The 20,133-nt window shown below is 42.7% G+C and overlaps 1 protein-coding gene across 1 annotated transcript; it reads right to left on the minus strand.

Annotated features, from left to right (window-relative positions):
- Positions 1-11,719: 11,719 nt before the first annotated feature.
- On the minus strand, positions 11,720-17,858 carry LOC138999599 (galectin-10-like). The gene is made up of 4 exons (XM_070401765.1): positions 17,794-17,858; positions 16,112-16,188; positions 15,410-15,620; positions 11,720-11,969 (listed from the first exon to the last, which is right to left on the minus strand). Exons 1-4 carry the CDS (start codon positions 17,806-17,808, stop codon positions 11,856-11,858), a joined length of 417 nt encoding a protein of 138 aa, XP_070257866.1. The 5' UTR covers positions 17,809-17,858; the 3' UTR covers positions 11,720-11,855.
- Positions 17,859-20,133: the final 2,275 nt, after the last annotated feature.

Consider the following 20,133-nt stretch of genomic DNA (forward strand, 5'->3'; position numbering starts at 1 on the left):
CCTGGAGGGAGCCGCAGTGGATCATGGGAGACCAGGGGCTGGGTTTCACACCTCCCTACCCCCAGGTTATTCCCGCTTGGTCAGGCTGACTCCGCCCATTAGATAATTGCTCTCTTGACTTGACAGTCTATTTTAAAATGTCAATCACTGTAAGGCGAGAACGTAGCTATATGGTTTTAGAAATTTACAGAGGCCCTGGCCGAGTTGTCTCAGTGTTTATAGCTTCGGACAAAGACTGAAGGATCGCAGGTCAGATTCTGGGTCAAGGGCACCTGGTACTTCCTTGCAGGCTCCAATACCTGGCCTCAGGAGGGGCGCCTGGGGGAGGCAACCTGCCGGAGTTCTTGTCCCAGCATCCAGAAGGGTTCAGGAATATGGAGAAGGCTGTGCGTAGATGTTAAATAAGAGTCCAGACGCAGGGGTGGGCAAACTTTTTGACTCAGGGCCACAATGGGTTCTTAAACTGGACCGGAGGGCCGGAACAAAAGCACGGATGGAGTGTTTGTGTGAACTAATATAAATTCAAAGTAAACATCATTACATAAAAGGGTATGGTCCTTTTTTTTTTTTTTTTTTTTTTTTTAGTTTTATTCATTTCAAACAGGCCGGATCCGGCCCGCGGGCCGTAGTTTGCCCACGGCTGGTCCAGAGACTAATCAAGAGTCCGGAGACGAAATATAATTTTGAAAGGCATTGGAGGTCAGAGAAGCTTAGCTAAAGGAGCTAAGTTCTAAGGTCTTAAGACTAAGGCCTTAGGTTCTCCTCATCCCCAGGACCCCATGCTTTTTATTAACACAGCTTGTCCTCAGGCGAGGCAGAGATATACACTTCAAAGGATATACAGAAACATTGTCAGAATGGAAGAATTAGCCTACAGCTGTTCAGGTGTTTGGCCAGTAGGAGGCAATAACATGTAGATTAAGATGCCTTTTAACTGTTTGGCAGCCAAGCAATAATCCCCTTTCAGGTTTGGGGAAATGTCATCAGCCATTCCCAGATTCAGCCCTGCTGTACATGCTGGAATTGGTCTCCGGCAGCAACCAGTGGAAGTTTTTCTTTCCCTCTCTTCCCCTCCCTTCCACTACGAGTATCTCTAGAAAAATCAATGGAAAAAATAGCCTCTGGTGAGGATTAAAACAAGAGAGAGAGAGATTTACATTAGAAACTGATCAATTTTCTAGTTCCAAAGCTACAGTGGAATTTTTGAATCAATCATTCTTAACTTTGCCAAAGATATTTTTATTTTATTTTAATTGAGCATATTTGACATATAAGAGTGTGTAAATATAAAGCGAAGACCTGTTACTTTGATAACTTTGGATGTTGTAATATGGTTGCTGTTGTAGCGATATTTATCACATTACATAATTATAATTTTCTTTTTTTTTATAATTTGAGTTTGTATAGTTGATGTTCCGCTTTGTGGCCATAATGTTTCTTTCCCCAGCTCCATTTTTATTTAAAAAATTGATAATGCAGCCTGTGTATTTGGGGGGATGCTCCTGTTCCCCCTAGCTGATATAAGGATTCTTTTCTTGCTGCCTTTTTGGTCTCCTCAAATTGTCCCCGTTCTTTTCAAGAGCATCTTCACTCTTTGTATCAACAAAATATGCCAGACTCCGCTGGTCTTTTTGCTTATCCAGACCTGGAATCAGTGATTCCCCAAGAACCTGGATCCTCCAGGTGGGGGGTCTTTAGAAACAGAAGGGCTCCCAGTGCCCATCCACTGCCCCCGAGACCCCCCCTCACCCACCCGTGTGTCTGACTTCATTCTGCCACAGAGGAAACCACGGCTCTTTGCAACATGTCAATACACATTATCATTTACTCAGTCTTGCACACAAAATATGATGATTTTAGTCTGAATAGAATCTGATTCATAAATCATTTTCACATAGGCCTTTTTAAGGCACTTTTATTTTATTTTTTTATTGATTTCAGAGAGGAAGGGAGAGGGAGAGATAGATAGAAACATCAATGATGAGAGAGAACCATTTATTGGCTGCCTTTTGCACACCCCACACTGAGAATTGATCCCACAACCATGACCTCCTGGTTCATAGGTTGACTCTCAACCACTGAGCCACACCGGCCGGGCAAATGACCTATTTTTTAAACTTAATTTTTGTTATTGACACTATTACATTTCCCTGCCTTTGCCCTCCTCCATGCAGTCCCAGCCCCCTTCCCTAACCTGGGACCCTTCAATCCACAGGCTGACCCTCTACCCACTGAGCCAAACTGGCTAGGGCTATAAGGCATTTTTTAACCAACTTACTTACACTCATTCCCCTATATTTTCTTCTAATAATTTTGTTGCTTTCTGATATTTATCCTTCTATCCCAGGTCACTTTATGGTTTTATGAATGCTAAGAAGTTGGCATCTAAGTATTTTTCTTCAAATTGATGGCCATAAGTATTTAAAAGAATTTAAAATATTCTATTGAGGTCTGGCCTGGGAACTAAGGTGGTTACAGCATCGTCCCAACATGCCAAGGTTGTGGGTTTGATGTCAGTCAGGGTACATACAAGAAGCAACCAATGAATGTGTAAATAAATGCAACAATAAATTAATACTTCTCTCTCTTTTCTCTCTCTCTCTCATCTTCCTTCTTCTCTCTCTAAAATTAACAACTAACATTTTAAAAAATATTCTATTTATTCTCATTGGTATCTTCACCACACAATAAATGCACAGATATAAGTTGATCAGCTTTTTATTTTGCTTCAGCTCACCTGATTTGCATCCATGCATCTGTCAGATGACCACACTGCTTTTATTTTAAATTAAAATTTTCTTTTATTGATTTCAGAGAGGAAGGGATAGGGAGAGATAGAAACATCAATGATGAGAGAGAATCATTGATTGGATGCCTTCTGTACGCCCCCTACTGGGGATCAAACCGCAACCCGGGCATGTGCACATGACCAGAATCATACCGAGATTCTTCAGTCTGCAGGCCAATGCTCTATCCACTGAGCCAAACAAGCTAGGACTTTTATTTTAGTTTTTTATTCTTTATTGTTGAGAGTATTACAGATGTCCCTCCTTTTGTCCACACTGCTTTTAATGAACATAGATGCAACAACAAATTGATAATTCTCTCTCTCTCTAATCTTCCTTCTCTCTCTAAAATTAATAACTAAATTTATTTTAAATAATCAATTGATTCTCGTTGATTTGAAATTGTATCTTCATCACACAATAAATGCACAGATATAAGTTGACCAGCTTTTTATTTTGCTTCAGCTCACCTGATTTGCATCCATGCATCTGTCAGATGACCACACAGCATTTATTTTAATTTGTTAGTCCTTATTGTTGAGAGTATTACAGATGTCCCTCCATTTGTCCACGTTGCCTTTAATTAATATAGATGTACACCATGCTTTGATTTACTATTAGCATTGCAAATAATTCCTGACAATTTTCCCAACCTTACCTTTTCTGCCTGTCTTTAAAAATATTTTTTTCCAGAAAATTCACATTCTTATTTTCAAATTGTATGAACAACTGATTAGAATGAAAGTGTATATATTTTTGTATATATTTTTATATATCGCAGTGTTTTGAAAAAGAAGCTCTCCCCATCAGGAATATGACATTTCTCAGGGGAGTATTATGTGGTACTTTACAGGAAAGGTAAGTTAACAGCTGCTTCTCCTAAAACAAAATAGATAACATAACTTATGCACAAGCCTGAGATACACCTGACTACAGTGACAAAGACACCAGACCTGATGACATCAGGACCTGAATTAACCAGACTAAGAAAAACCATTGAGCGGGCACAAAACTAACCCATCAGCTTCCCCCATGCCCCCAAACCCCTAAAATGTAATCTTTGCCTTTAAAAGCCCTTGATGAATAACCATCAGAAGGCCTGGCTGGGTAGCGTTGTCCAGATAAGCCAAGGTTGAAGGTTTAATCCCCAGTCAGAGCACATAGAGAATCAACTCTCTCTCTCTCTCTCTCTCTCTCTCTCTCTCTCTCTCTCTTCCACTTTTTCTCTAAAAATCAATTTTAAAAATAAAGATATAAAGAAAACACATAGGGGAGTTTAGATTTTGAACTCCGAATCCCCGATCTTCTGGCTTGGCACCCTGCCAATAAATGGCTTTAGTTCACTACTGCAAACCTTGTTATTCAGTGTTTGGCTTCACTGCAGTGCTCGGAGTGGGCAGACCCTCTCTGGTTTTGGAACAATTAGGAAACAAAAAACCAGGGAGGTTGATAGTGGGGGAGGTTGTACAAGTGTGGGGGCAAGAATCATATATGAACTCTGTACTTTTGCTCAGTTCTTCTGTGAACATAAAACTGCTCTACAAACTGAAGTCTATTTTTAAAAAGAACTCAGGAACCAGCTAGTAGGGGCTCCCACTCACCAAATGTTGGATGTGAAAGGCCATGGCCCGTGTGTTTTTCAGGTTCAAAGGCTTGGAGAAAGAGCTGACACACATATTAAAACACAAGACAAGAAATAATAATTTTGAAATTATGGGGGGAAGCCAGGGAGTACTTAACTGTAGTAGTCAAGTTCCACTGAGTCTCTGTTCCAGTCTGCTTTTATTTACTAGAATACACAATTGCCTTTTAGGAATGCAAACAAACATATCAATGGTAATTTTTAGTAAACAGTAAGATGATCAGGTTAGGGGGAGTTTGCTGTAGGCCATTGAGTCAGCAATAGGTAATAATATATAAATTCACCCTGTGACTATCAAAGGAGCCCAGGTCAGCCTTCTGAGGGACTTCTTGCATTTATATTAATTACTGTTGATCTTGGTTTCCAGCAGCTGGACAATTAGAGAATCAAAATAATATTAATTAATTATAACCCAACTACAGGCCCAGTGCACGAATTCGTGCACCTTGAAAGAAACTGTGTGCTGCAAGGCTGCAGTGGGCACAGGGGTGGGTCCTGGTACATCCTCCACACCCCTGTCCACACTCTCCCACCGCAGCCCCTGGTCCTCTGTCTGCCAGCCCCGCTCCTGCCACCATGACTTGCACCCGCTGATGGTGCGGAGCGATTGGGGCTGGCTCCAGCAGGATGTGCGAGTGGGGCCAGCACCTGCAAGGGGAGGTGGAGAAGCCCTCAGGGGCGATCGGGGCTGGCAGCCACCGCTCCCACCCGCTGACGGCGCCAAACACCAGGTGCCAGCAGCAGGTGTGAGCAGCGGCTCCCGTGCCAGCGTGCTGCGGGTGCAAGGGGGGCAGTCACCAGTAGCAGGTGCGAAGGGCAGCTTCCAGCCCCAATTGCCCCTCAGGAGCAGGGCAGGTGGAGAGACCCTGAGGGGCTATCGGGGCTGGCAGCCACCATTTGCACCCACTGCCGGCGCTGAGTGATCAGGGCCGGTGCTGGGCGTGGCAGCGGGTGCGAGCAGAGGCTCTGGCACCAGCAGTGGTGTGAGTAGGGCTGGTGCTGGCAGCAGGTGTGAGTGCTGGACGGGACCATGGCGCACGGGAGCAAAGAATTTTCAGTAACTACCAGAGGCTCCCCCTGAGGACAGCAACCGGAACCCCACCTTGGTCTGGAGCCTCCGCTCACCTGGTCCACCATTCGGCTGCAGCTGATGCCAGCCATGTTCAGCACTCTGCCACCTGCTACCGACGCCCGCCATGTTCCGCGTGCGCCCCCTGGTGTTCAGTACACGTCAAAGCGACCAGTTGTTGGGTTTTACTGCCGTTCGGTCTATTTGCACATTAGGTTTATATATATATATATGAATGAAAGAGAATTCTAGAAGTTCATCATGACATAAATAATGAATTAAAACAAATGAGAAAATGAATATTATTCTTACAGTGGAATGGCAAATACTAAATGTAGAAGAAAGAGAGAATCATAGCACTGGCCGGTATAATAAGTGGTTAGAGCATCAGCCCACTCACCAAAGGGTCAAGGGTTTGATTCCCAGTCAAGGACAGGTACCAGGTTTGCCGTTCAATCCCTGATCCAGGCAAATGATCAACGTGTCGTTCTCACCACTCTCTCCACTCTCTCTCTCTCTCTCTCTCTCTCTCTCTCTCTTTCTCTCTCTCTTTCTCTTTCTCTACCTCTCTCCCTTCCACTCTCTCTAAAAATCAATGGGAAAATATCTTCCAAAGAGGATTAACAACAACAATATAAAGAAAGAATTAGAAAATTATCATGTGACAAGTTTCATAGTGTTAATTAATTCGGCCAAGTAACATCAATGGAAATTGTATATAGGGGTCAAAGTTTAATGAGGAAGAGATGTAGAGATATTTGCATACTATCAAAATTTCTCTCCACCAAATATTTATTAATTGCAAAGAGAGAAAGAGCCACTTTACAGAGGAGAAACCCGGCAGGCACCACCTTAACCAAGTGATGGACGTGAATTCCATGGTTAATGGGACAAACCACAATCCCGTACCACCTGAGAGGATGCAGCCAGAGGAACACTGAGTCACTTCTGTGCTTTTCCTACAAGGGATGCAAACCACCAAGCTCATCCTGAGAAAACATCAGACAAACCTAAACTGAGGGATGTCCTAGAAAATAATTGGCCTATAATCTCCCAAAGTGTGAAGACCATGCAAGTAAAAGCTAGACATGACAATGAAATGCAATGTGTGCTTCTGAATTTGGCACTTTGGTGATAAAGGCAGCTTTGGGAACAATTGGTGAAACGTGAATGAGCTCTGAGGATGAGATTGTAGGGTTGCGTTATGTTAACCTCCCATCTTGGATCTGGTTGTGTAGGGAGGTGCCCTTGTTTGCACCAACCAGCAGGTGCAAAGGTGAGGTGATGAGGCATTATGTTGGCCACGTACTTTCAAATGGTTTAGGAAACAAGTGAGGTAACAATATTCATCTCAAAGGATAGGTGTGAGGATTAAATTATAGGATGTGAAATCTTATAACAGTTCTTGGCACAAAATCTTTCAAAAATTGAAGATGTTAGGATACAAAATCAAGACACGAAAAACATGAACCAACGTGACCTTTGTATGTAGCTATTTCTTCACAAGAAACACACCCATTTTCAGTTGTGCAAGTTTGTGAATAACACCTCACCCATTCTACTTTGTACCAGTAGAGGGCGCATCAGCCTTAGGTTAGGGCTTGACTGGTTATAATTTAAATAGACCAGTGGTCAAATGTTTTGGTATCAGAACGCCTTTATGCTCTACTCAATCAGGAAGAATCAGAAAACCTGACTAGACCAATAACTACTGATGAAATTAAAGCAGTAATAAAAAAAACTCCCAGCAAACAAAAGCACTGGTCCAGATGGCTTCACAGGGGAGTTTTACCAAACATTAAAAGAACTAACACCTATCCTCCTCAAAATATTCCAAAAAATTCAAGAGGAAGGGATACTTCAAGCTCTTCCTATGAGGGCAGCATTACCCTAATCCCAAAATCAGATAAAGATACTACAAAGAAGGAGAATTACAGGCCAATATCCCTGATGAACATAGATGCTAAAATCCTCAACAAAATTTTAGCAAATTAGACCCTGCAATACATTAGAAAGATCATGTGCCACGACGAACTGGGATTTGTTCCAAGGATGCAAGCCTTGTAAAATATCTGCAAATTAACAAATGTGATACTCACGCAAACAAACTGAAAGGTGAAAACCACATGAGCATGTCAATTGATGCAGAATAAACATTCAGCAAAATCCAACACCTTTTTTTTTTTTATAAAAACTTCCATAAAAGTGAGAATATAGGAATCATACCTCAACATAATAAAAACCCTATATGGCAACCTACAGCGAACATTATATACAATGGGCAAAAACTAAAACCATTTCCCTTAAGAACAGGAACAAGACAAGGATGCCCACTCTCATCACTCCTGTTTGACATAGTACTAGAAGTGCTAGCTATAGTGATCAGACAGGAAGAAATAAAAGGCATCCAAAGTGGAAAGGAGGAAGTAAAACTGTCATTATTTGCAGACGATATGATATTGTACATAGAAAACCCCAAAGACTCCATCAAAACACTACTAGATTTAATAAATAAATCCGGCAACTTAGCAGGATATAAAATTAATACCCAGAAATCTCTGGCATTTTTAAAAAAATCTATGGCATTTTTATACACCAGTAATAAACTCTCAGAAGGGCAAACTAAACAAACAATCCATATTGAATTTACCACTGCAACAAAAAATGAAGGTACTTAGAAATAAACTTAACTGAGGAGGTAAATAAATGACCTGTACTCCAAAAACTACCTGACGTTGAAAAAAGAGATAGAGGAAGATATACACAAGTGGAAGACTATACCGTGTTCATGGATTGGTAGAATCAACATCATTAAAATGGCTATACTACCCAAAGCAATCTACAGATTCAATGCAATCCCTCTTAAAATACCAACAGCATATTCCACTGGCCTAGAACAAATATTCCAAAAATTTATATGGAACCAAAAGAGACCTGGAATAGCCACAGCAATCTTGAGAAAGAAGAACAAAGTTGGAGGGATCACAGTACCAGATATCAAGTTATAGTACAGAGCCTCTGTACTCAAGACAGCCTTGTACTGGCCCAGGAACAGGCATATAGTCCAATGGAACAGAACAGAGAAAGGACACACAAATTCTCAGCAAAGGATCCAGGAGCATACAATGGAGTCAAGAGAGTCTCTTCAATAAATGGTGCTCGGAAAACTGGACAGATAGATGCAAAAAAATTTAAAAAAGAAAAGAAAAAAGAAATTAGACCACCAACTTATGCCATACACAAAGTTAAACTCAAAACAGATCAAAGACGTAAATGTAAGTTGTAAAACCATAGAAATCCTAGAAGAAAGCTTTGGCAGCACAATCTCAGACATGTCTTGTAGCAAAATGTTTATGGATACATCTGTGAGGACAATGGAAACTAAGGAGAAAAGAAACAACTGGGACCACAGCACAAAAAAAAAAGCTTCTGCTCAGCAAAAGAAACCATCAACAAAACAACAAGAAAGCCCACTGCATGGGAGAGCATATTTGTCAATGATATATCCGGTAAGAGATTAACCTCCAAAATTTATAGGGAACTCATACAACTTAACAAAAGGAAGATAAACAATTCAATTAAACAATGGGCAAAGGACCTCAATAGACAGTTCTCCAAAGTGTAAATACAGAAAGCCAAGAGGCATATGAAAACATGCTCCAAGTCACTAATCATCCGAGAGATGCAAATCAAAACGACAATGAGGTGTCACCTCACACCTTTCAGAATGTCTGTCATCAACAATTCAAATAACAAAGCGATTTTGTGGAGAAAAGGGAACCCTGATACACAGCTGGTGGGATGCAGACTGGTACAGCCTCTGTGGAACACAGTATGGAGTTTCCTCAAAAAATTAAAAATGGACTCAGTTGCCCCCCAGGCACTCTCTACACAGAAGAAAGGCCTGAAGAGCGCCATTAGCCATGTGTTGCCACCTCAAGGCTTCTAGATGTTAGGTTGGAGGAAGGCTAAGGAAAGAGTCATTCCAGTTAGTGAGGTGGGAGTTGAAGAAGACGCTGTGGCAGTGAACATGGTGAGAGATGACACGGTTGATGCCTGAGGTAGTCCTTGTGGACAAAGAGGCTATTTCCAGAAGACCTTCCTTTGTTTTGATGTGCCAGGCTCTGTTTTGTTTGTCATCTTTGTTGTTGAAAGTATTACAGATGTTCCCCTCTCCCACTCATTGATCCCCTCCTCCCCACGTTCTTATATCTGCCCTGGTATGTTTTTAGGAATAGTGTCTTCAAGGTAGTGTATCTCCTAAGTGGTTCTCTGGACTTGCTGAGAAGTTGATGAACAATCAGATCCCCTGGAGTTGTCATTCTGATGTCTTGGCAAGAACTCAAAGAAACTGAGAATGGAGGGTGGACTCAATCGCTACAGACAAAACAGTCCTACAGAAAAGGGTAGATAAGAGCCAGACTGGGTGTCCTATGTGATATGAAGCTGCAGCTGCTATACATCTCCTACTGCTGCCTCTGAAAATGTGGATTGCATTTATTCTGTGTCTGTTTCAGCGTGTAGGTTTGGCGTGCATGAGGTATTTTGCCCCCTTAATGCACATATTGAAAAGAACTGCACCTGAGAAGCTATACTCAGTTCACTTCATGAGCCCCAGGTTCTTGTTTAAATGGTGAAATCCTCAATTTCTGTCTTGAACTTGTTGCTGTTATTGTATTACACTTGGAATTCCTTGGAGAGTGGTCAGAATTCGGGGTATGTGGGAAGTGTGAGCATCTCTGGAGCCTGATGGTGGAACAGTACTAGTCTAGGATAACTGGTCATGGATCACAAGTCAGCATACCCATGCCCTGGTGTAGTCTTCTCCACATATTATGGCCGTCTCTCTGACTCACCTTTGAACAATAGGATGTGATGGAAGTGACACTGTATGACTTCTAGAGTTGGGTCCCATTACACCTTGCACCTTCTGCTTGAGCTTTCTCAAGGGTTCTTTGTGGCAGAAGCCAGTCACCATTCAGTAAATCCCAAACCCCTGAGACCTCTGTGATCTGAAGATGTCTAAGACGACCATGAAGGCCATGTGAAGAGAGAAATAACTGGCCAGCCCCCAGCTGCGTCAGCCAGCCCAAGTGAAGTGTCAGACATGAGGAAAGCATCCATCACAAAACTGCCCTTCCCACTGCAATTTGATTAAGGCCACATGGTACACTACCCATATGAGTGCAGTAAACCTGCCAAACTGAGGGAGATAATCATAAATTATTGTTTTAAACCAAAATGTTCTGGGGAGGCTTGTTATTCTGTAATGATTACGTGGGACAACATCAAAACCAGAGTCTGGTCACTGCATCCAGGTGTATATATTGTTCTTGTTTTAATAACAATTTTTATACTCCCTGGTCTAAAATGGTGACAATTCATTACCAAACATGCCCCTGGCTTCTGCCCACATAAATTGGAAAAATCTTGTAATTGTTTGAATAATAGAAAAAAATCTTTAAGGCAAATCTTTTTGGTTCTTCAAATAGTCCTGGGATTCCAATTTTTAAGTGCACCCTGGCCGGGTGGCTCAGTTGGTTGGAACTTCATCCTGTGCACCAAGAAGTTGCAGGTTCAGCTCCCAGTCATGACACCTATGGGAGGCAACCAATTGATGTTTTTCTCTCACATTGATGTTTCTCTCTCTCTTTCTCTCTCTCTCTCTTTCTCTCCCCCCTCTCTCTCTTCCTCTCTCTCTGTCCCCTCCCTTCCTCTCTCTCTAAAAATCAATGAAAATATATTCTCAGGTGAGGATTAAAAACACTTTTTTAAGTGCTGGCCTTGTCATTTTTTTTTATTTTCCCCAGTGCATCTTACACAAAACCAGGCACAGTGTCAATATATACTAAACATCCTTAGCATAAAGGAAGAATTAAGACTTCACCTGATTTTCCTCCAAGTACAAAGTTTCTTCCCCAAACCACCAGTTATAGTTCTATGTGTGCAGACAGATGCCTAACGTCTTAGTTTAGCTCTCTGAACTTGGGGAAGGACTTTGCTTCAGAGTTTCTAACATATCCTAAGCACTACATCATAAGAATATGGTTCCAATGTCTTCTTAGATATTTCATGACCCTGTCTCTCACTCCTTATATCAGAGAATGTTTATCCTCTTTGATACCCTGATCTCTCCCACAGTATTCTCACACCCCTCTTGCTGATAACCACATACTCTTCCCCCCCCCCTCTCTTTTTTCCCTCTGAAGAAAGAAGCAAATCTTGTTATGTTTTCAGGAGTTTTAATGACCAAGTGTGGGGGAAGGGTGAGAACCCATGTTGTTAGTGAGCTCTGGGAACCAGAGTCACTTAGGTGGAGGGATCTCCTTGACAACGGGGAGTCTGGTCGCATCCTTCTCTAAGTGACAGTCACTGAGGTCAGGGAGATGTCTCTCCACACCCGGACCATCTTCACAGATCCTGGGTCAAGTCGGTGGGGAAAAGTGTAATGTTGGCAGCCGTTTACTGTTACCTGGAAGAGAATGTGTGTCAGAAATACAGCATGGGAGAGACCAAGATGGCGGCGTAGGTAAACACGGGAGACCGCTGCCGCAAACAACCATTTCAAAAATACAACTAAAAGACTGAACGGACATCACCCAGAACCACAGGAAGGCTGGCTGAAGAGAGACTCTACAACTAGAAGGAAAGAGAACAGCAAATCGAGGCTCAGAGGCGGCGCAGTGTGGAAAATACAAAGGTACCGAGGTGCGCGCGCAAAGCGGGCTGGTGGCTGAGGGCGCGGTTGTCGTTTTCTGTCGGGAGTGAGTCTCAGACTCTGGGCTCCAGATCCGGGCGAGTCTCTAGGGACCCAGACTCAAACGGGAGAAGCGGGATTATCCGGCATCAGTTGGAACCTGAGGGCAGCTTTCTCTCCGAGGTTTGCAGCGGCTGCCGGGGTTCTGAGAAGCAGAGCCTCTGGGAACGGGACTGAGCGTGGCCATAACTGCTCCCTCCGCACGCCCTGTTGATCCCGCCCCGCCCAAAGCCTGCGCACAGCCATTTGCCGATCGCCTCAGGCAAAAGCTGGATTAGCGCCTCCCCAGAAGGCAGACGTTTTCCATACAGCTGATTCCTATAGCCAGTCGGCCTGGGGGTCAAATCCCTCTAGTGTTAACTACAACAATTAAGGCTTGGCTAGAACAAGACTGCGCACAGAGACCACAAGGGGGTGCACCAAGAAAGCATAAAAGATGCGGAGACAAAAAAACATGACAGAAATGGAGGATATGGAGCTAAGAATCGCAATTTTGAGGGCTTGCCATAAATTTGTGCAGAGCCTCACGAAAACTAATGAGACCCTCGATGCTACGATAAAGAAATTAGAAAGTAAGCATACACGGACTGAAATAAAGAATATTATACCCAATAGCAGACCAGAGGAGTACAATAATCAAACCAAAGATTCGACAAAAAACACCCAATTGGAAAAGCAAAATGAAAAAAGAATCCGAAAGTGTGAAGATAGTGTAAGGAGCCTCTGGGACAGCTTTAAGCGGTCTAATATCAGAGTCATTGGAGTGCCAGAAGATGAGAGACAGCAAGATATTGAAAACCTATTTCAAGAAATAATGGCAGAAAACTTCCCCCACCTGGAGAAAGAAATGGACTTACAGGTCCAAGAAGCGCAGAGAACCCCAAACAAAAGGAATCCAAAGAGGACCACACCAAGACACATCATCATTAAAATGCCAAGAGCAAAAGACAAAGAGAAAATCTTAAAAGCAGCAAGAGAAAGAGGCTCAATTACCTACAAGGGAATACCCATACGACTGTCAGCTGATTTCTCAACAGAAACTTTGCAGGCCAGAAGGGAATGGCAAGAAATATTCAAAGTGCTGAATACCAAGAACCTACAACCAAGATTACTTTATCCAGCAAAGCTATCATTCAGAATTGAAGGTCAGATAAAGAGCTTCACAGATAAGGAAAAGCTAAAGGAGTTCATCACCGCCAAACCAGTATTATATGAAATGCTGAAAGATATCCTTTAAGAAGAGGAAGAAGAAGAAAAAGGTAAAGATACAAATTATGAACAACAAACATGCATCTATCAACAAATGAATCTAAGAATCAAGTGAATAAATAACCTGATGTACAGAATGAACTGGTGATTATAATAGAATCAGGGACATAGAAAGGGAATAGACTGACTATTCTTGGGGGGAAAAGGGGTGTGGGAGATGCGGGAAGTGACTGGACAAAAATCATGCACCTATGGATGAACACAGTGGGTGGGGAGTGAGGGTGGAGGGTGGGGTGGGAGCTGGAAGGACGGGAGTTATGGGGGGGAAAAAGAGGAACAAATGTAATAATCTGAACAATAAAGATTTAATTAAAAAAAAAAAAAAAGAAATACAGCATGCCGCCAAACAAACATGTCTTCTTCCTTTCCTTTTCTACCCTATATACACACCATCCACCAGAAACTCCTAGTCACACACTAAAACCCAACAGACATGCTTCTTTTTATAGCGTTCCTTTTGTGACGATTTCAGACAGTTATTCACCCTATTTTCTGTGTTTCTATCATTCTTCCACTAAGGTGTTAGCATTCTATGTTGCACTGTCTATGTTTGCCTGGGCTTCCCTCTGGCCAGGAACTGTTTCATGAATTGGGAGTCTGGGTCTTGCAGACCAATTAGTCTAGGCTAATTGGTCATATAGTGTTTATTGAGTGCATTCATTTTAGCTCTGCTAAACTTTACTGCCATTTACTCCTGATGGGTGGAGAGAGAGAGAGAGAGAGAGAGAGAGAGAGAGAGAGATGTGAGACTTAATTGGTTGCCTTATCTTGCACCCCAATGGGGCCAGGGATTGAACCTGCAACCCAAATACATGTACTTGACTGAGAATTGAATCTGATACCCTCCAGTGTGCAGGCTAACGCTCTAACTACTGAGGCAAAACTTGAATATTCCTAAAGAGGAGGAATAGTACATAGGATTAAAATGAGGATATTTTTATTCAGCTTATAAGCAAATGGAACAATGCCTCACTTCAATCATAGGACATTAAATTGTTTTGCCTCTCCAATGATAGAAAGTTTAAACATACACTTTATGGGTGTGGCTATGGAGAAAAAGTGGACTTTTTAGATCTTAATTTTTCAAATTTAAAATGCACACACTTTTTGAACCAGTTATACAATTCCTCTGAAATTATCCTCCCTTATAAGAATAGGAAAGTTGATAATGACAAAAATGTGATATAGAATGAAGCACCATTCATTAGAGCAAAATATGGAAACCACCTAAATGTGCATGAATAATGGTCAAGTTAAATTATTCTGTAAATGCTTCTATTGAAATATTATGCAAAAATTAGTTAATATTGGATCATCACAAATAGAATGATGTTAGTTTCTCTAACACACATTCTTTGACAACAAATAAAATCTAGTCATCAGTGTGTGATTTCTAGAGAAACGTAAAACATCATTTGTTTAAAAATAAAAGCAGATAGAGATAAATAATAGATAAGTACGTAGATAGATAGACTTGAACAAGCATATAGTATCACTGGAAGGAGCATAAAGGAATTAGTAAGTGTTGCTCTGGAGAGAGGGACTGGGTTTGGCAATGTAGGAAATACTTAATTTTAGACTGATTATAATTATTTATATGTATATTTTAATAATCTCTTACATGAAAACTGGAGGAATGACAGCATGGGTAGAAATAATGTCTATCAGTGAATAAGACATGGAGAATAAGGCACGTGTGCTGATCTTGACCTGCTCAGATTTGGAAAAGGACCTGAGCATGGCAGTACAAGCAGAGGGTGCTGTGTGATGTGAGGGGCAAGAGATGAACCACAAGTGACTCTGGGGGCCAGGCCAGGGAGAGCTGTGTGCTCCTGTGAGGGCCCTGAGAGCCACAGGATGGTAGTGGATGTTCCTGGCACACTCACCTGGTACTCCTTGGACAGCACCAAGATGCCCAGTTCAAAGTGTTGGCCATTCTCAAAGGGCATAACAAAGGATTGCACTTCTTGACCCCACTTCCCACCCTGACGGATGTTCATCACCACACGCTTGCCAAAGTACACGCGGAAATGGAAGGCGACATCTGAGTCCTCTTGAGTTCCAGTGTGGAAATCCACCTGTAGTTCTGGGCACATGCTGAAGGCAAACCACACAGCATGTTGAGCAGGACCCTTCCTCATGGGAACCCACATTCAACACACAAACATACACACCCTCCCAACTCCTCCTGGGGGAAGGAAGGCCTTCCTGGGAGACACTGCAGTACGTGTCCCTGTGGGGCTGCTTCAGCTTGTCCTGCCCAGCCTGGGGAGATGCCTCATCTCTTAGCCCAGGACTCACACTGAGCAGCAGTCACTGGCCTGGGGCTACTTTTCTTGCCCTGGAAATACTGGGTTTCTTGATAATAAATCTCAGTCCAATGCCTGAGTGACCCCAGCCCCCAGACTTCACCACTTGCCCACAGTCATGCACCTGTAGGTTTAATGCCTGGCACCATATGGGTCTCCAGGAACTGCAGCTGCATTGTGCTACCATTATGCTAATTACTTTAACCTCAGTCATGAATGAAGTGATCCCCAAACCTCTAATACTCTCATTTCTCCTTCCAATGGGCTATAAATACTCACCTGAACGACTTGGAAGGTGTCCCTTGGATTTTCACTGAAGTACCAACAGGCAAGAATACAGTTTTTTTATATGGGACCTGCCATGGGAGACGAGAGTGGTTGAGAGGGGCAAGGCCAGGTGTGCTCTCCCATCCTGTAACAGTTCCCAGTGGCAAAGCAAGTTATACATCAAAGGACATACTCTGAGGACCCTCTTCTTCCCACCTCATCACAGGCAGGTCCCTGTATCTTTGAAGAAATTAGAAGGTTGAAGTTAACAGGAAGAGTGAAAAGCCAGGTGGCCTGGATTCTAATGCTGATTCTGCCTCTTACCACCAATGAGAACTGAGTTTCATTACTTGAATGCTCCCTGCCTCCGTTTTCTCAGTACAAGAGGGATTATAAAATTCATATTTCATAGAATGTTCTCAGGAATATCTGAACTAATAGATGTAAAACCTTTGGCATGGTCACTGGCAGGTGTAGGGTCTGACAGGGGGACTTAGCGGAAGGGGAGGGCCCTTTCTGGGATACCACCCTCCCACCAGTTTTCATCTGAAACTGTGAAGATAAGGCTTTAGAATATAAAAGTATAAAATATAAAAATCCACTCCAATATAAGATAGTTGTTTAAAGGGAGAGGAAAATAATGGCAAAGGAGAATCCTGTGTGTGGCATGTATATGCATCAGAATTTCCAAGGGGCAATGGTGACCTTTCAGGAATGTGTACTAGTTGCTGAGGACAGTCAGTACCTGCACACAAGGTGGGAGTCAGGAAAGGAATTAGATAGAATCTACTGGTTGTTCCCTGATATCGTCTGTAAGCTTTGTCTGGACTGAGGCTGGTTTTGTTCCTTCCATCTTCAGGTGATTCATTCTCTGAAACCAATTCTCCAGACCACCTTCCCCAGAGAGTCAGGATTTGCTTACCGTTTTTTGATAGGACAAAGGGAAGGACTGGCTGGGGGAGGAGACCTGAGGCAGGAGCAGGGGTCACTGTGTGCTGATTCAGACAGGAGCTCCTGTGCCCCACAGTCTGAGTTCACCTTCCCCCAGCCTTCTTGAGAAGAGGCATCTGAGGACTGACTCATTCTGCTCTCATTAATGCTCAGGGAGGAGTCATGGGAAACCCACTCTCCCCAAGACCTCCAGTTCTGCCCACCAGGAGCCACAGTGATACACATGGAAAGAACCACAGCTGCTTAAACAGTCACTACCATGTACGGGAGAACCCTCAGAAGCAGACACAGCTACACACATTTATAGTTCAACATGCAGGCACAGGTCATCATTCACACACAGTTACACAAAGACATGGGACTCACCGTCTCACACATACCTCCCAACACTACTACTCATGATGGCATGCACAGCTGTTCAACCACTGCCCCAGCTGCAGTCACACACACATACTCAGAGGCATGAAGACAAATGTGCAGTCTCACCCCTTGCACCCATGCACACACTCCCTCATCCCAGTCAGCTGTCATTTCCCACACAAAGTCAGTGTCTCAATAGAGATCACCCTCAGTCAGATACCACCAAATGCTGACAGTAGCTACACTGGCCCATCCTCTCTCTTCCACACATTCACAACCCCCAGTAAAACATTCCCAATGTTTTTATCTCAGAAAATCTCAGACTCTTTCCTCCTTCCCTTACGGGACCTGGGATCATTGAAGGCTATGCCTTTTCATCTCACCGGTATCGTTGCCATTGTTGTGCCTTCTGCTGGGAAGCTCTTCCAAATCGTGTCTGGTTGTGTGTGTGATCTCTGCAAGTGGCGGGTTATAAATGATTTCTGGAAGCCCCGCCCTCTGGCTTCCTTGCAGTTTCTAAGTCTCTTCTAGAAAGATTGCCAGCAGGTGAGAAAGTGTCGGGTATCATAAATACAATCAATCAATGAAAAGGATGTGTTGTGATGCAATAGAAACTCAGTGAGGAAGTTGTGGGTCAGGAAGGATTAGCAGGAAAAATTCATGAATAAGGGAGATGGAATGATGGGTGAGTGGGTCTATAATCCAGCCCACGTGCCTCTAACCAATTATTTATCTCTCAGAGCAGAACCCACCCAAAAGGTAGACATTTTTCTGACTTGAACAATGGCAAAGTATTGGTGATGCTGGAAATAAGGACTCCCTTCCAGAGGTCCTGAGAAATCATAGAAATTGATCCTCAGCAGACCTGAAGATAGAAAGTCTTTGCGTCATTTCCTTTCCACAGTAGGTCCCTTGGCTCTGCTAATGCCAACAGTGTTTTAGCCTTTGTGTTTCACCCTCTTGGTCAACTTCCAACATACATCAATCAAGATTGGACATTTAAGACGAAAAATTATTTATAATAATAACACTTGACTAAAAATGTTTTAATCATGATGACCTATTCAATAAATTATAACATACCCAATTAATGACACATTTTAGAGTCATTTAAAAAAGTTAAATAAAACAATAAAACACAAGTTAAATCAGAATGTTTTTCAACATTAATATTTCCAAGTGGAATGTAATGAACAAAATAAATTGATGAACAAAATAGAAACAGAGGCATGGATACATGGAACAGACTAACACTTGCCGGAAGGAGTAGATGAAAGAAGGTGAAGGGATTGGCCAAAGAACTTAGATGCATAACCCATAGACACAGACAGCAGTGTGGTGATGGCGAGAGGTAAGGGAGGCCAGGGGCTGGGTTCAGGTATGTAAAGAGGGAGGGGGTATGGGGACATCTGTGTCAACAGATGTCAACAATAAAAGTAAAGTTAAAAAAATTTTTAATTAAAAGATTCCCAATTGGGCCTCTCTTGCCACAGGGAACTCATGGAATACTGCCACCATGGGAGCAAGCCCAGTGTGCCTGCTGGAGAGGCCAGGTGGAGAACTAAGGCTCCTTGGTCAACTGTCAGACATGTGAGTGAGGCCATCAGGGACTGTCCAACCCTAAAGAAGTCACCAGCTTACTGTACCCACATGAGAGAGCAGACAAAACCTACAGAAGAACTGTTCAGCTGATCCCAGCCCAAATTGTCAACCCACAAAATTATAATCTCACAGACTCATTACTGTTTCTAGCAACTAGACAACAGCAATAGGTAAGTTAAGTAATTCTGATATATTTACAGATAAATTTACTGATATTTAGGGATTTGCTTCAAAAGAAGCCAGGGGTGCTCTAGCCCAGTGGCTCAGTTGGTCAAAGCATTGTCCTGTATGCTGAAAAATAAAGTTGCAGGTTGGTTTGATTCCCAGTCTGAATACATACCTGGGTTTTGGATTTGATCACCAGTCTGGGCGCATATAGGAAGCAACCCATCTCTCTCTCTCTCTCTCTCTCTCTCTCTCTCTCTCTCGTCTTTCCCCTCTCTCTAAAAAATCAATACACATATCCTTGGGTGAGGATTTTTAAAAAAAAAGAAGCCAGGGCTGAGGTGAGTACAGGTATGGGTAAACAAGATGTGTCGGGGTTCTTGTCCCAGCATCTAGAGGGGTTCAGGAATCTGGAGAAGGCTGTGCATAGATTAATAAAGAGTTAAGAGACAAAACATAATTTTTAAAGGCTTTTGGGGGTCAGAGGAGCTTAGCTAAAAGAGCTAAGTTCTAAGTTCTAAGGTCTTAACATCTAAGGTCTAAGGTCTCCTCATCCCAGGACCCCATGCTTTTTATTAACACAATTTGTCCTGACGCAAGGCAGAGATATACACTTCAAAGGGTATGCACAAGCATTGTCAGAATGGGGGAATTAGCCTACCGCTGTTCAGGTGTTTGGCCAGTAGGAGGCAATAACAAGTAGATTAAGATGTCCTTTAACTGTCTGGCAGCCAACCAATTATCCCTTTTCAAGTTTGGGGAAATGCCATCAGCCACTCCCAGATTCAGCCCTGCTGTCATGCAGGAATTGGTCTCTGGCAAAGAAGGGTTACATGAAGATAGCTGTTAAAGCTGATGAATACATGAGGGCTTACTGTACTATTGTCTACATTTGGTTATGTTTGAAATACAAATTTCCCATAATAAATAATTAAAGGAAAAGAAGGGAAGGAAAG

This window comes from Myotis yumanensis, unplaced genomic scaffold (genome assembly GCF_028538775.1).
Source record: "Myotis yumanensis isolate MYYU_CA2020_CCGP unplaced genomic scaffold, mMyoYum1.0.hap1 SCAF_23, whole genome shotgun sequence".
Classification (NCBI taxonomy): Eukaryota; Metazoa; Chordata; class Mammalia; order Chiroptera; family Vespertilionidae; genus Myotis; species Myotis yumanensis.